The sequence below is a fragment of the Sinocyclocheilus anshuiensis genome, unplaced genomic scaffold, assembly GCF_001515605.1.
Source record: "Sinocyclocheilus anshuiensis isolate Anshui unplaced genomic scaffold, SAMN03320099.WGS_v1.1 scaffold476, whole genome shotgun sequence".
Classification (NCBI taxonomy): Eukaryota; Metazoa; Chordata; class Actinopteri; order Cypriniformes; family Cyprinidae; genus Sinocyclocheilus; species Sinocyclocheilus anshuiensis.
The window spans coordinates 205,987-221,061 of NW_015554139.1; the positions used below are offsets into that span (position 1 = coordinate 205,987).

A 15,075-nucleotide genomic window follows, 5' to 3' on the forward strand; every position below is an offset into this window, starting at 1 on the left:
TAGGCTAATGTAATAATGTGGCAATGGTTTCTTAAGATCTACTTACACTTCTGATGCTTTTGGGAAACGCAACCCTATTTGAACAAGCACTCTGAGCCATGCGTCAGCAGCGAACGCTGTCTGTGATTGATTGGTTCTGTCTTTCAGCATTTGCGTGTGCAGGAGAAATGGTTCTATTCAACACAATTATTCGCTAATATAGTCTATTTTTCCACTTAAAAGCTTATTTTTCATCTGTACGGAACATCATTGTGTACGGAACATGGTTAGTCTGTTACCCAGAAAAATTCCCATATGACAGACTTTGTCTTTTTCGACGAGGGAAAAAGTTCCAGGAATTCATCTCCTTCGGCCATCCCACACACAGGTGACTCTGCTCGCACCAACCAGAGGGGGAGAGGTCGTGTGACTCGCTACGCTCTTCGCTGCACACAACTGAGGGAGTCCTGCACTTTCCGTCTTTGACTACACGTAAAAAAAACAGCGCATACCGCAGGAACGGTATAACGGAAAATTTTTGTGGTTTTGAAACCGTGACTTTCCCCAAACCGCGGTATACCTTGAAACCGGTTATCGTCCCATGCCTAACCACCGGTATTTAAAAAAAAACCTGGTACCGTAACGTTTTCATTTTTTTAGTACCAACTTGGTACCGAAGTACCGGGTCTTTTGACAACACTACTCTGTAGACACTATCATTGTTCAATATTACCTCATTACATCACTTGTACCCAAGTTTGTACTCAGTACTGTATACAAATAAATGCAGCCTGGTGAGCATAAGAGACTTCTTCCAAATACATTTAAAAATCTGACCAACACCAAACTTCTGAGTGGTAGTGTACGTGTTATTTTTTTCCTAAACTGAGCATTATTTTCTGTGGTAATCAACAGTATGCCACAGATACTGTCGATAGAGCTTGAATTTAACCTGTAATGTTCCGTTTAGATGAAACTTTTTAAAAGCTGCATTTGTTTTGTTGTGTATTTAAGCAATAAGGTACTATAAAGTTGTGCTATTTCGCACAACAAAGTGCCTAACTCATTAGCTATTTGGTAATCTAAATGTAAAAATTGGGTAAATGGTCTTGCACAATTAAATATCCAATACCAGCCAATACATATCCAACACTGACCAATATAAAATATTTAAAAACTCTAACATCAGCGGATAACCAATATGGTATTAATATATATTGTGCATCTATCCTTAGTTAGAAAAATGCAACAGAAATAACAATCCTGTGGGAGCTGTGCAGTGATGTGGTAGACAGGTGTTTTACTACGACTATATTATGGCTTAAATTTGGTTTATAAACTGGCAAAGCCAAATTTTTCCAGTGGTGGAAGTGGGCGACTGTAAAGTACATATCAGAGTTGGATCATTAGCAGGGTGGAATGAGAGTTAGCTGAATAGAGCTTTGTAGTCTTGGGACTCTCTGTGTTATATCACCTTCGCTGCATTGACTATAGCTTTGACTCATGACTCTTTTGGCTTAACGAAACAGATGGAATTTTCCTCCCACCCTCCTGTAAGCACTCTGTTTTTTACCCTTTTACATCTGATATTATGGAACCAGCCCCAGCCAGCCAATCAATACAATTATGTATGACGTAATTGTTCAGCTCTCCAGAGCAAGGTATAATCAGTTTAATGATCACGTGCTATGAACTGATTGTATTTTGATATTACTTATATTACAGTATTATATGATATTACAATGCATTCAAACCTGAAAGAACATTTTCAAGCGTACGGTTTGCAAATTCACCTCACTGTTGTTCTGTTAAAGGTCACCTCCGGCTGCTCTTTAGCACGTTTGTGTAATTTGCGGTTCACTTTGCTTTGCATTAATCTGTTGTGTGAAAAAATTCCCCAAGAATAAGCTCTGGGCAATGGTGCATTTGTGGTAGAAGAGAAAAAATGTGGTCATATGGATAGTGATACTTATCACGATGAGTACAGGATGTAGAATTAGTTGCGTGTCAGTGTCTGAAGAACTTTACAGAGCGCAACAGCGCCATTATGCAGAAAGAGAACTTTACCCATTTATGACAGTCCGCAGACAGGCTGTCATTTAAGTGTGAGTAAAATAGGTGGCATGAAGAAAGCATGAAAAAAGTATGCTAATAAACAACATATAAATAAACCTCCATGATGATCATAAGGCTGATTTAGCATGTACGCGACGGCAAATATGAGAATCAGCCATAATAAGCTGAAGTGAAACATCTGTCAGTTAGTGTCTGGGTTGTTGTTGTGTCTGGGTTTTTTCCAAGTGTGTGGTTGCTGACGGTTTGTGCAAGCTGCAAAGATGTCTCAAAGATCACTCTGGAGAACGAGGCAAATGGTGTCCAACCGATGCTTGGTAACAGGTGCGTTGTGGGAAACACGGTTGCTCAGATGCCGCTGACTAATTGGGGCTTATCAGGTATTGCTGGGAAGCGCAAACAACACCTGGGACCTTTGTCGAGCTGTCATGGGGATATGGGCAGGGTCCTGCCCGAGACTGGGGTCCTCAGTTCTGGTTTCACTGATGACGGAACGAGAGCTGGAAATCATATGGTTGTCATGTGAACTGTAAGAGCGACCTTTATGATGAGTCAGTTCTGAGCTACAACAGTTTAATCTACAAAGATTTCTTAAAGCTATGTATATCCGTTGCACTTTTGCCACAAAACAAGTGGCTTGCTGCTGTGCTTCAGCACGTTTCCTGCCGCACGTATTACACCTGTAAGAATCCGAATAAACTTCCTCTGCTCTGCTTTTGTGTCTCTCGCTTCCACCAAACCTTTCCCACATTAACTGTCTTGCTCTCCACCAGTCAGCTATCAAGTCTGAACAGGATGTTAGTCTTCTGACACCACAAACACTTCCTTTGGCCTATAGCAGTGTAGTTGTGTACAGGAAGACAGCTCTTGTTGGCCAGCTGGACTGTGGAGACCTGCTACTGGAGATGCATTCACGTTTTTGTCTACGTGCCCTTCATATGAGCGTCTTATTAATCTTTCATTATGATGAATTAGTTTTTTCTTTAGAAGAAGAGACAAAAGATTCATTATTTAGGCAGGACGATCTGGCGTCCCTTCCAGCCTGCAGTTGAAGGACAGGGCGGGTGGGGGTAATGGTGAAGTGGGGTAGGCCGGAGACGGCGCTGCTGAGTCTGACAAACCAGACCATCAGGTTTCACATGCTGTCAAATCCCTAGATGAAAGGCAGCAAAGGTCTCCACAGTAACACTGAGGTCCAGACTGCATTGAGGACCTTGCAGACGGCCCAGTGAAATCACAAACATGAGTTGTCGGCAGCGAAACTACCCACTCAAACCTGTTCTGAGAGTGAAATTTCAGTGGGTGGATCTAGAGCTGTTTTGAAACACATCCATCAGTTTCTGAGAAGGCGACTCGCAGATTTTGATGGGTAATTTAAGTTTTGGTCTGACACTCTGTTGGTTGTTTAAAGTGTGAAAAAAGTGTTTACTGAAAATAGCTCGAATGGGACAACTTGTGTCTGGTAGTTGATGCATGGTGTAATTTTGGACCGGTGTACAAGTAGAGAGTATCAAGTGAAACGCAACCTGGACAAGGATGCCATTGTTCTTCACTGCTGCTCAAGGAAATGGCCTTGCTGGATATTATTGGCATTTGGCAGCAGGATTGTGCCACTGTCTATGCAGCTGTACCTTATTGTGTTCTTCTAGGACTAGGTGACTGAGACACGCTTCCTGGTATGTTTACATAAGCCGGCATCTGTGATTCTGTATGTGAGGGGTGTTGAACTGTGTGCAGCAAACAGTGATGTTGAAGTGAGGTGGGTGCGTCACAGATATCTCAGATTCCTGCCTTTGTCTCCAGATACCATTCCACATGGTTGCATAGTCTCTACAGTGACTCTGGCCTGACGGGGTATTTGCGTCTTTCAGTGTTGAGGCTTTGGCAGCTTTGCTCTGGCTGTGCTGATGGTGTGTCTTGGGCAGTGGTCCTAATTCAGTCAAGAACATCTATGCATAAAATTACAATGATAGTGTCTTTCATTCTCGCTGGAACGTGCTGATGACGTATCATGTCTGCGCAAACAAGGTGCGCAGAGGTAAGCAAATACATATTTTGACAGGCAGGCAGGACAGCCTGTCGTAATGTTCGGACCGAACATTTTGATTAGACGAACATTTTATGGTCCTACGCCTTCCACAGACGATATAAATACATATAAATAAATTTAGACCACTTCACTTAGTGATTGCTATCGGGATGTGAAGAGACTTTCAACCAGCATAACAAAAAAAAATTTTTAAACCAAATCTGCTACCCTGCCTTTTAAGTCACAATGTCATATAGAATGTCATCTTTTCTTCTGTAATATGACACATCAGAGTAAACTGAATTATCAAAAAATATAGGTTGGGGACTTTATTCTATCATTGGTTGTTGTTGATTGGATGGAGGCAGATCTGATTGAGAGCTTGCAGTATTGCATATGTCACTAAAGTTTTTCTTGTTTCAACAGAACTTCATGTTAAGATATTTACTTAAATTATGTTGTAATTAAGAAATAAAACATAAAATAATTGTTCACTGTAAGATCATTAAGATGCATATAGAAAATGGTGAATTACCATTTCAAGCCAACTTTTTTTTTTTTACAATAGTTCTTGGACAAATATTATCTATTCTGAACTGTTCTGATAAATGGCTGAACACATGGATATTATGTTGGATATTACATTTTCCACAATTGTGTGGCTACAAAGTAGTAGTAGTTCCAGTTTTCATTGCATTACAGTTGCATGTCACATCTCGACATTATTTCAGATGAACAGAACTTCAAAGATGTGCATAGTGTACCATATCAAAACAACAACAACAAAAAAAGAGGCATTGGGCAAGCAAATTGTATGACAAACTATTTTAACTTCGAACTTATGCAATTTATTCAGCTAGCAGAAAGCTGAATGGGGCAACTCTCCAGCCTAAAATCTAAAATACTGTAATTATATCTAATATTGTGACTATATGTCTGGAGCCAGGGCAGACACGCAGGTAATCACGCTTGCTTGCTCACCGCAATAAGAAGTTCCACTCTGCCATGTTCTTCTTCATCGGGAACCTGGCCTTCTCGGACCTACTGGCTGGCTCCGCCTATATTGCCAACATCTTCCTGTCAGGCCCTAAAACATTTCATTTGGTGCCTGTCCAGTGGTTCATACGAGAAGGGACTGCTTTCATCGCACTGGCTGCCTCAGTTTTCAGCCTGCTGGCTATCGCCATAGAGCGCTACATTGCCATCACCAAGGTCAAAGTTTACGGCTCCAACAAAACTTGCCGCATGTTCCTTTTGATCGGAACGTGCTGGGTGATGTCCATCCTTCTGGGAGGGCTTCCCATTATTGGTTGGAACTGTATTAATAACCTGGGGGATTGCTCCGCTGTCCTGCCTCTCAACTCCCGATACTACATCCTGTTTGTCGTCACCATCTTTACTATAATCTTGCTGTCCATTGTGATCCTTTACGTTCGCATCTACCTTATTGTGCGTACCAGCCACCAAGAGGCCACCAATTCTCCAGCTTACGCTCTCCTGAAGACTGTCACGATCGTACTTGGCGTTTTCATCATTTGTTGGTTGCCCACCTTCACCATCCTTCTCTTGGACACTTCTTGTTCGATGAAAAAATGTCCTATCCTCAACAACGCTGACATCTTCTTCAGCATCACCACACTGAATTCGGCACTGAACCCGCTGATCTACACGTTGCGGAGTAAGGACATGAGGAAGGAGTTCCTCAGGGTGCTTTGCTGTTGGGGGCTGCTCAATTGTGGCAGGCCTCCTCACCGCTGCATGGTGCCACTCAAGAGCTCGAGTTCAATGGAGCACTGCACCAACAAACACGAACATCAGTCAATTCCCATCATGCAGGACTGTACTACTTGTGTCTGATTTCGTCTCCTCAGTGCCCAGGTGTTTGAAGACAAGGGGAGACCCCAGGCAAGGCACAGAAGACAGAAGTGTTCAGAGACCTCACTGATGAAACGAGAATCACAATCAATGTCTTCGGACTCTTGGACATTTAGGGCAGATATCACAGCTGTGCTACCGGACGCTCACGTGTCCTTTTGTTGCTTCTGTCCTTGCAAAAGTTCCTGAACATCACAGAATGAGACTTCACCACGTATTTTACATTTTAAGGCAAAATTAAAGAAAGCCAAATTCAAATGGGAATATCCATTTAAGCTCTTTGACAAAACATGAACAATTTAAAGTTGCACTTTGTAGACTTCTATGCAGCTTGTGATTGTATATTTCTCATATGCTGACCAACCTACCAGAAGTCGCATACAAGATGTATCCTATCCACAAATAGACTACCACTGTCTTGGTTCAGAGATTTGAGAGGACAGATTGAAATGTACGGATCGACAATGCACTCCATGTGAGCCAAACAACCATGCATGCTTGCAGAACCTCTCCTAATGTATTCATCAAATTACTTGATATACATAACATCCTTTGATTACCGACAATAAAAGTATTCTTCATACTTCATTGTATTGCATGAAAGTCTAACCTGTGTAAAAACTAATATGTATGGCCAACCCATGTACAGTTGTCAATGTTACTCCTCTTTGTCCATATTGTCCATCTAAACTCACTGTCCCTTAATATTTTATTTTTCTTTAACATTCCTAATTTTTCCTAAGAGGAAAGCACAATCAGAATGTGATAACTGAATTCCTGATATGAGTTTCTCTCAGCAGCTGGTGTAAATGCTGGTTGTGTTGGCATGACAGTGCCGTAGCTTCGCTGCGGCAGCGTATGCTTCGTTTTGTGCCCTCTTGACGAATTGAACTGAATATAAGAATGAAGTGTTACGAGCGAACATTTTCGCTGATCGACAGTATTACCGAACATCATTGTTCTCCTGTTGATTATTGAGCTTGCAGCAACAAGAACGGACACTCACTGTGAAGTCTTAATGACGTTTAAAGTCAATTGAAATTGATACGCCATTGATAAGACAGGAAACTTTGAGATTAGGACAAATTGAGCATGCCTTTCTCTCTTTTGAAGGTATATTCATTTTGAGATATGGGGGTTGTTAGGTGTTATGCTGTCTTTTAATAGGCCACAAGTCTTTAGAAGAAACTTTAAACTTCCTGCAACCACTGGAAGTCCAGTATTTCCTATGCTTCTTCCCGTTGTTAGGGACTGACCTTAATGTTCCTATACGTTAATATCATCAGTCCAACACTTTCACTCACACAATCACAGCCATTGACTGTTTGATCCCAGCATGTTTTAGTTTCCTCTGCTGATCGGTTTAGTTCAGCAGAGAAAGCACTTTGGCAGCTCTTCCAGTACCGACCTAATGTATTTTGGTTTTTCTTTCTTTCTTTCTTTTTTTAATGCATGAAGAGTTTAAGCCTGTGTGAGCATCCCTATCACTCCGTTCAATGTAAAACATTGCCTACCCTGTGGAACAATGTTTATTTTATATGATAAATATATGAAAGTCTGTATGTATCCGTGTACAGTATGTATGTAATGTGTATACGTATAGAATGTCTTGTGTGCAATAGCCTTGTGTTTTAGTAGCAAGCTACTTGTGCTAAATCGGTACAATCCCAAACACTAATGTCGGTACATACACATTAGTTCATTCCTTTTTAAAATAAAAATAAATTAAATACAAAAAAAAAGTGTTGCTTTGTTGTTATTCTGTTTTATATTTTTTAAAGTTGTAGTTGAAAATATCTAGATTGACAGTTTCACATATGCTTTTAGCATACACTTAAAAGTGGTTGTTGTGTGCGTGACAGAAATGATTAATGCCACTATGTAATTTGCTTCAAGTTTCAGTCCTATGCAGTATTGGGTTAACAATCTGAACACAAGAGCTTTATCCCACATATTACAGAAATCTGATTAGACAATAAAAAAGTGAAACTAAATGCTAACATGCATGAACATGGTTAAGGCCCGACTCGCTATGACATGAATCTATTCACAAACAATATTGCCTAGAACTGCTGGCCTTGATTTCTGACAGTCCAATAAGTGCCAATTCCAAGGTTTTGTGGGAGTGCAGATGTTTAGCCGAAGGGTTTAACAGGAAAGAGGGAGTACAATGATAGATCAAAAGGAATAGCATTATGGGAAAGGGTTGTCTGGGAGGCCGAGGGTGCTCTTGGCACAAAAAAAAAAAAAAGGATTGTGAACTCTGACTGAGTGGGCTTAAGGATGGTCTGGCCTGGTTGTTGTCAAACATCCAGAATTCCTAGGTGGGAACAGCAACCCGCCCTGGGAGACAGCACAGCTGGGAATATGGCCAAGAGTCAGCAGGAAGTGACATCAGCCATACTGAAACAACTGCAAACATATACAGTTGTTTTCAGTACAGTCTTTATGATTAATGACCATCCTGTACTCCCACTCCCTCCGGCATATGTGAGAACACGTTTGTTCTGAGAAGACATAGCAGAAACTACAATTGATGTACAAGAGTGTCACCTTGTGGTCGGACAAAGAAAATATTCTAACGGTATTTGTTAAAAAAATGTACTGGCTTGTTGCGCCATCTACAGGATAAACTAAGATTACAAGATTATGATCATAGGATCAGAATGATGAAAAAGAAAGAAAGAAAAAGAAAAAGCATGCAATTTAAGCATATCTTCATTTCTAAATGATATTTTTGATTGAAATTTTTTTTGTTTAAATGCAAATGCAATATAAAGTTCATTTGATTTTGGAAAATGTGGGGGAAAATGTGTTATTTAAATTTTCGTTTAATTATTTAAACGTGTTAATATTGATTTTTGGTTATCTTTATTTCAAAGGTCTGTATACTGCATTTATGTATGTATGTATTTATTTATTTGTTTAAATGCCATTCTTATACTTTATTAAATATGTAAATTATTTATTATTTATTTAAATAATATAACACTGTAATTAAAATTAATTCTAATTCTAAATACTAAACATATAAACTTAATTTAAACAGACTGGAACTGGTCGGCTCGGTGTCAGATTTCTATTCGTCACCGGCAGTGTTAAATATTTACATCGGAAGCGTTAATGAAAATGAGGAGTGAATTTGCACCCCTGAGGGAAGGCAAAATGTGGTACATCCCATATTGGTTGAGACTCTGAAGCCGTAGAAGGGGTACACACGAAAATAATCCTTGAAAACAATTTAAGATTTCATATTCTTTCACTATTAAAGTTTATATTTCATAATATTGCTAAGTTTTCCATATACTCAAAACAATGTATCTGAACAGTTTTAAACCCAAATAGAAACGCACAACTCATTTGACACATTTGACCCCCGTACTTTAAATTAGTGGTAGCGTCCAACTCACCCGCGTTTCCGCGCGAAAAAGCGGCCCGCGCGTATTTCTCAGCCGCTAGCGACAATTCATAAAGCCCGCTTCTGTTGGCACTAGATCTTAATCACAGCTTTTATCTGTTGTTTTAAATCGTGTTTTTAATTAGTCATTTTCTTTGATTAAACTCGAACTTGAAATGCCTACCAGGACCTCATTGTCTTTGCCAGAGGATGTCAAGGAACGGTACGGTGCTGTATTTGCCCTAATGGAACTAACTATAGACTGACTTTCATAGTTTGCTCTTTTCGCGGGCTTTGCTCATTGCTGGTTACACGTTGATCTCGTCGCATAACAGCCGTTGTATTATGTGCTGTTTGGAGATGAAAAACATGTTAAGTTTTTACTCTAGTTAGCATTTAGCCGTGCTACAAATGCTGTACCCGCCATCAGCTCGCGTGTAGTGGGTAAAACAGGCGGCGGCTGGTTGTTTTGATGCAAACCGAGTCACAGGTGTCAGTCTGACTGCATTTGGCGCCAAATACACGTGTCAGAGTGAAGCCCTGCCCGCCTCCTATCTCTACTCAATCACTGCACAGGTCATTGGACTCATACCTACTGAATCCTGCTGCGTTTAGTGTAACTTACTCAAAATCATCTGGTGACGTTAACAATAAATACCGACTGTCTCTGCGTGTGTGCTTGTTTACTTGCGTAAATTAATCCCATGATAGCGTCTCTCTCTGATGAGACTCAGCTGAAGATATAACTTTAAGTATTAAGATTAAATGTTAAAGATTGTAATCTAATTTTAAATGTTTATTGCACGTCGAGTCATTTTGATCTTTTTTTTTTTTTTTTTCAAATTGTGTGGAGATGTGCTGTGCATTAATGAGATGTTTACCTTCATGTTCCCAGGCTTCAGGTGCTGGATGAAGGTGGAGACAGTTTGTCAGATGAGGTGAGGGGTTTTCATAGCAGTCTTATGAATTATATTCAGATCAAACGGTCAGGTTATTGGTGATTTCTACATGCCCTTCATGTAGTGGAAGTAAGTAGTTTCATATGATGCGATTTCAATTTTTCCTTTCTCTTTGGAGTGTTACAAGCTCTTGGTGCATAAAGAAGATCTGTAAAGTTGCAAAGGTTTTTTATATTAAAAGAACTTGCCAATGATTCAAACGAGTTTTGAGCAGTGGACAGTAGGCCTTGTTGTTTGTCATTTCTCCGATCACAAATGCAGACATGGTTTTATGTTTACGCGGCGCGATGCAACGCGTAAAAAGACTGTATGAGTCATTATAATCCATAATTATGTCCCCACTGGATGCAACGAATATCTCGTTTATAATGGGTTTTATTGTTTTTGAATCATCGCTCTGGTCGGACAGGGCATCACAGTATGGTAGGGGCGTAACATTTCCGTCACACGCTTGAGGTATTCGGCCAATCATAACGCAATGGATAGCTGGCCAATCACAGCACACCTCGCTTTTCAGACCGATGAGCTTTGTAAAAATTGATGTGTTTCAGAAAGGCGGGGCATAGATGAGAAATAATATACAGTATGTGGAAAATGTGTTTTTTGAACCTTAAACTGCGTAAATGCATTTCATTACACCAAATACACAAAATAATGTTATTTTTAGCAACATCATATGACCCATTTAATAACAGTTACTGTATATCTGGTCCAACACATCCTCTTATTTATTTTATTTTTTTAGGAAGAATTTATAGGCAAATTGTCTGCGACTCTAATTTCATGCCAACATTTATATCAAAATATCTTTACTGCCTAAGATTTATGTGTGAATTATTGTAAACATAATACTTTATAGAGTTGCTCAAACAGTAGACCATGGGCAACACTAAGGTAATGGGTTCAAATGTGTCCCAAGGAAAGCAAAAACTGATAATGTAAATGTGTACCTTTTTTAAAGCGTCTGCCAAACTCATTCATTTCTTGAATGTTTCTGTAGTTTTACTTGTTTTCTTTCTTCATTGTGTAGGAATGTGTAAAGGAAAAGCTCAGGTTACTGCAGGAGTTCCTGCTTGCTGATACTCAGGACCAGCTCAAAATCCTTGAGGACAAGTTAAAGAGCTCCGAGCTTTCCACTGTGAGTTACGCTGCCCTTTCAGTTCTCCTGTATAGAACTGTTGAGAACTTGTGCTCCAACTTGTCTTCCTGTTTAGGAGGTTTACACGTCAGAGGTGAAGGCCGTGCTGAAGAAAGCTCTGGGAGTTGTCAAGGAGGATGAAGGAGTGGAGCAGAACGGACATTCAAATGGCTTCTCTGAAAATGGGTCTCACAAAGACGATGGTGAGCAGGAGGGAGCCATGGATACTCAGGAGGAAGGAGATGCTATGAAGTCTCCCAGCGCCCCGAAGGGAAGGGGAGGCCGTCGCAGTAAAGCAGATTCTGAGCCCAAGAGTGAGTTGCAGGGGTTTACAGCTTTTAATTGCCCTCCATATGTTACAATGCCTGTATCTCTACATTGATATGATTGTAAATGATGTATTGAAATTATATTGTTAATGTTGCCGTGAATATAGCTATTGTTGTTGATATGGCATTAAAACACAAGTATGTCTACATTGTGTGCTGGATGTAGAATATTTAGTCTTTAAAAATGGCACATTTTGTTCCCCAACAGAATCTCCAGCCAGTACCAGGGTTACGCGTAACTCTGGAAAACAGCCAACTATCCTTTCCATGTTCTCTAGAGTGTAAGTCAACATTTTTAAGAGTTGTCCTCTTGTTCAAATCTGATGTGCAGTTTGTGAAGTGACAGTTTTGCACTTGGGCAGTTGAAATCAAATTGAGTTTGAATTAGTCTTTGGCAGGGCTACCCCCTAATAGTCGACTAATCGTTAGTCGACCAAAATGTTATTAGTTGCTTAGTCGCAGAAGAAAAAAATCCACAGGCAAAGTCACGTAGTCCGTGATGGACAGATTGTTAATGGCTAGTCTGTGGTAATACAGTACATCCAGCAGGACATCCAAATGCTCGCCTATCATTCATCCACCACAAATATGGCTTATCTGAAACTTGTAAGTAGCAGCAACGTTACATGGCCTCTCAATCTAATGTTAACCTAGAGAAATGTCCGCTATTCAAGTGTCTGTGTGGAAGCTGAAGCGCGCTCACTGCAGGACAGATGGAGGCGCCGGTGCGCTCACTTGCTCTAAAAATACTGTAATTTTTGGTCATGCAGATAAGAGTAATACATCTTTCAAATCTGTAAAGACTCTACGTTTATTTGTGTGCACTCACAATGATGACAAAACGCGCTTTTGTAAAATAATGAAAGCAAACAGGATGCGCTTTCTGCCGTCTCGGTCTGTGAACTTGAGCGTGAAATATATATCTTTGCCTGAGGCAAGCTTTATGCATGCGCTTGAGCGCTTATAGGCTTTGAAGGCAATTAAAGGCTCATTATTTAAATGGTTTATTAAAAAACGTGCCATTAGTCGACTGATTAAAATGAACGACTACTAGTCGACCAGAAAAATCCTTAGTCGAGGGCAGCCCTAATCTTTGGTCACTTTATAAGTGGGTGTTGTACCTTGTTCCAATAGCCCAAAACGCAAGTCTGATGAGCTGAATGGAGACGTCACAAATGGTGATGCAGAAGTGAAGCCTGAGGAAGATATTACAGAGGAGGTAAGATTTTGACATTTAATGCTGTTTTAAGAAATCCTTAGAAATATTTTAATAGGAACATGTGTGTGTATATATGTATGTATGTATGTATATATATATGTATGTGTATGTGTATATATGTTTGTTTTTTCTTCTTCCCCCGGTCAAGGTCCATGAAGAGAAACGCCTTAAAACAGAAGCTGAGTAGTGAGTTCCACGTTAAAGTCAAATTAAACCAGCCTTTTTCCATATGCAATGCATCTGTGAATTTAATAAATCTTATCCCCCCTCCTCCTTTCAGTCTTGATACTGAGAACACTACTAATGGCACGAACAAGCCTGTATCTGCTGCCAAGGTGACGCTTATTTCATTCCCCATTTATGCTGCTGCTTGAATTAATGCACCAAATTAATCTCATTAATCTACGTTTTAGACCCCTCCACCAAAATGTCCTGACTGCAGGCAGTATCTGGATGATTCAGACCTCAAGTTCTTCCAGGGAGATCCTGATGATGCTGTGAGTGTTTTGTTATTCCTTGAGCTGTTTTTTTTGTAGTGTTTTTTTCGGAAGCTGCTGAGCGATATCACTTTAATTGGATATTTAAGAAAAGTATAACTCCTTACTGATCCACATCAGCAATTTAAAGTTGACTTATTGTGCCTTTTGTAACGCTTTAATATTGTGTGTGATTTTTGTCTCTGGTAGTTGGATGAACCAGAGATGTTGACCGATGAGCGTCTATCCATCTTTGATGCAAATGAGGATGGTTTTGAAAGCTATGAAGATCTGCCCCAGCACAAGATAACTAACTTCAGGTAATAAGGGGAAATGAGTCATACTAAATGGTGTTCATAACCAGTTATTTTACTGATGTTACAATCCTCATTCACAGTGTGTATGACAAGCGTGGGCACCTGTGTCCATTTGACTCTGGCCTCATTGAGAAAAATGTGGAACTGTACTTTAGTTGTGCCGTTAAGCCCATCTATGATGACAACCCATGCATGGATGGTATGTCCCAAGTTTCTTAACAGTGAAGGCTTACTATTTTGCCAATTTAGGGTTTAGTGTAGATTAAATTGTTTGCGATTTTGTTCTCTTTAGGTGGGGTTCCTGCCAAGAAGCTTGGTCCTATCAATGCTTGGTGGATTACTGGTTTTGATGGTGGGGAGAAGGCTTTAATTGGCTTCACCACAGGTAAACATTTCAAGTAATCGAAGTCTCATTCTAGTCAGGTCTGTCCATGCACATGAGATCCAACCGGTCTTATTTCTTCTCCACAGCCTTTGCTGACTACATTCTAATGGACCCCAGTGAGGAGTACTCTCCCATTTTTGCTCTGATGCAGGAGAAGATCTACATGAGCAAGATTGTAGTTGAATTTCTCCAGAAGAACCAGGATGCTACATATGAGGATCTACTGAACAAAATTGAGGTGAGCTGATTGAAGTGATCTGTGTGTGTGTGTCTCTGGTCCTGTCGGCAGCAGTGCTGACCTGTTCCTTCATGTCTTTTAAGACTACTGTTCCACCTGCTGGGCTCAACTTCAACCGTTTCACTGAGGACACACTGCTGCGTCATGCTCAGTTTGTGGTGGAGCAGATGGAAAGCTATGATGAGGCTGGAGACTCTGATGAACAGCCTATCATCATCACTCCCTGTATGAGAGACTTGATCAAGCTGGCTGGTGTTACTTTGGGCAAGAGGTGTGTTTCCGTTTCATAGTCAAGTGTTTTTTTTTTTTGTGTCTTTAGTGTGAGCACTGAGTAGTGGTTGACCAATATAAAAATGACTGCTGATACTTACAAGAACAGTGTGGCCAGATTTTTAGACTGTATTTAAACCCGTTAAACTAGCCTGAAAGCCTATGCTCTTAGCAACTGATTTTTTTTTTTCTTTTGAAATTACCTAGAATGTTTAATATTATCATTGGTGTGATGCCACTGAGCGGTACAATGGGTATACAAACAGGGCTCTATGCTTACTTTTCTTTTTAGGAGCACTTGTGCGCCTAACTTACAAAATTTAGGAGCACGTTCAAAATTTTAGGAGCACCTTCTAAACAATTATCCAAAATGTTATCAAAAAGTAGCCTT

General features: G+C 40.2%; 2 protein-coding genes across 3 annotated transcripts in view; both read left to right on the forward strand.

Moving 5' to 3' along the window:
- Positions 1 to 5,053: 5,053 nt before the first annotated feature.
- Positions 5,054 to 7,679, forward strand: LOC107670429 (sphingosine 1-phosphate receptor 2; the record flags this gene model as incomplete). The annotated part of the gene is made up of 1 exon (XM_016463033.1): positions 5,054 to 7,679. A coding segment is annotated over one exon (885 nt), but the record flags the coding sequence as incomplete, so codon positions are not given.
- Positions 7,680 to 9,422: 1,743 nt separating this feature from the next.
- LOC107670489 (DNA (cytosine-5)-methyltransferase 1-like) overlaps positions 9,423 to 15,075 on the forward strand; it is a 17,888-nt gene continuing 12,235 nt past the window's right edge. For both annotated transcript variants that reach the window (XM_016463107.1, XM_016463108.1), the window contains exons 1-14: positions 9,423 to 9,576; positions 10,249 to 10,291; positions 11,343 to 11,450; positions 11,527 to 11,764; positions 11,988 to 12,060; positions 12,914 to 12,998; positions 13,147 to 13,184; positions 13,279 to 13,333; positions 13,412 to 13,495; positions 13,685 to 13,794; positions 13,872 to 13,990; positions 14,084 to 14,176; positions 14,263 to 14,414; positions 14,498 to 14,685. In XM_016463107.1, coding sequence (XP_016318593.1) covers positions 9,530 to 9,576; positions 10,249 to 10,291; positions 11,343 to 11,450; positions 11,527 to 11,764; positions 11,988 to 12,060; positions 12,914 to 12,998; positions 13,147 to 13,184; positions 13,279 to 13,333; positions 13,412 to 13,495; positions 13,685 to 13,794; positions 13,872 to 13,990; positions 14,084 to 14,176; positions 14,263 to 14,414; positions 14,498 to 14,685 — 1,433 coding nt within the window. In that variant the 5' untranslated portion in view covers positions 9,423 to 9,529. The remainder of the gene's footprint in view (positions 9,577 to 10,248; positions 10,292 to 11,342; positions 11,451 to 11,526; positions 11,765 to 11,987; positions 12,061 to 12,913; positions 12,999 to 13,146; positions 13,185 to 13,278; positions 13,334 to 13,411; positions 13,496 to 13,684; positions 13,795 to 13,871; positions 13,991 to 14,083; positions 14,177 to 14,262; positions 14,415 to 14,497; positions 14,686 to 15,075) is intronic.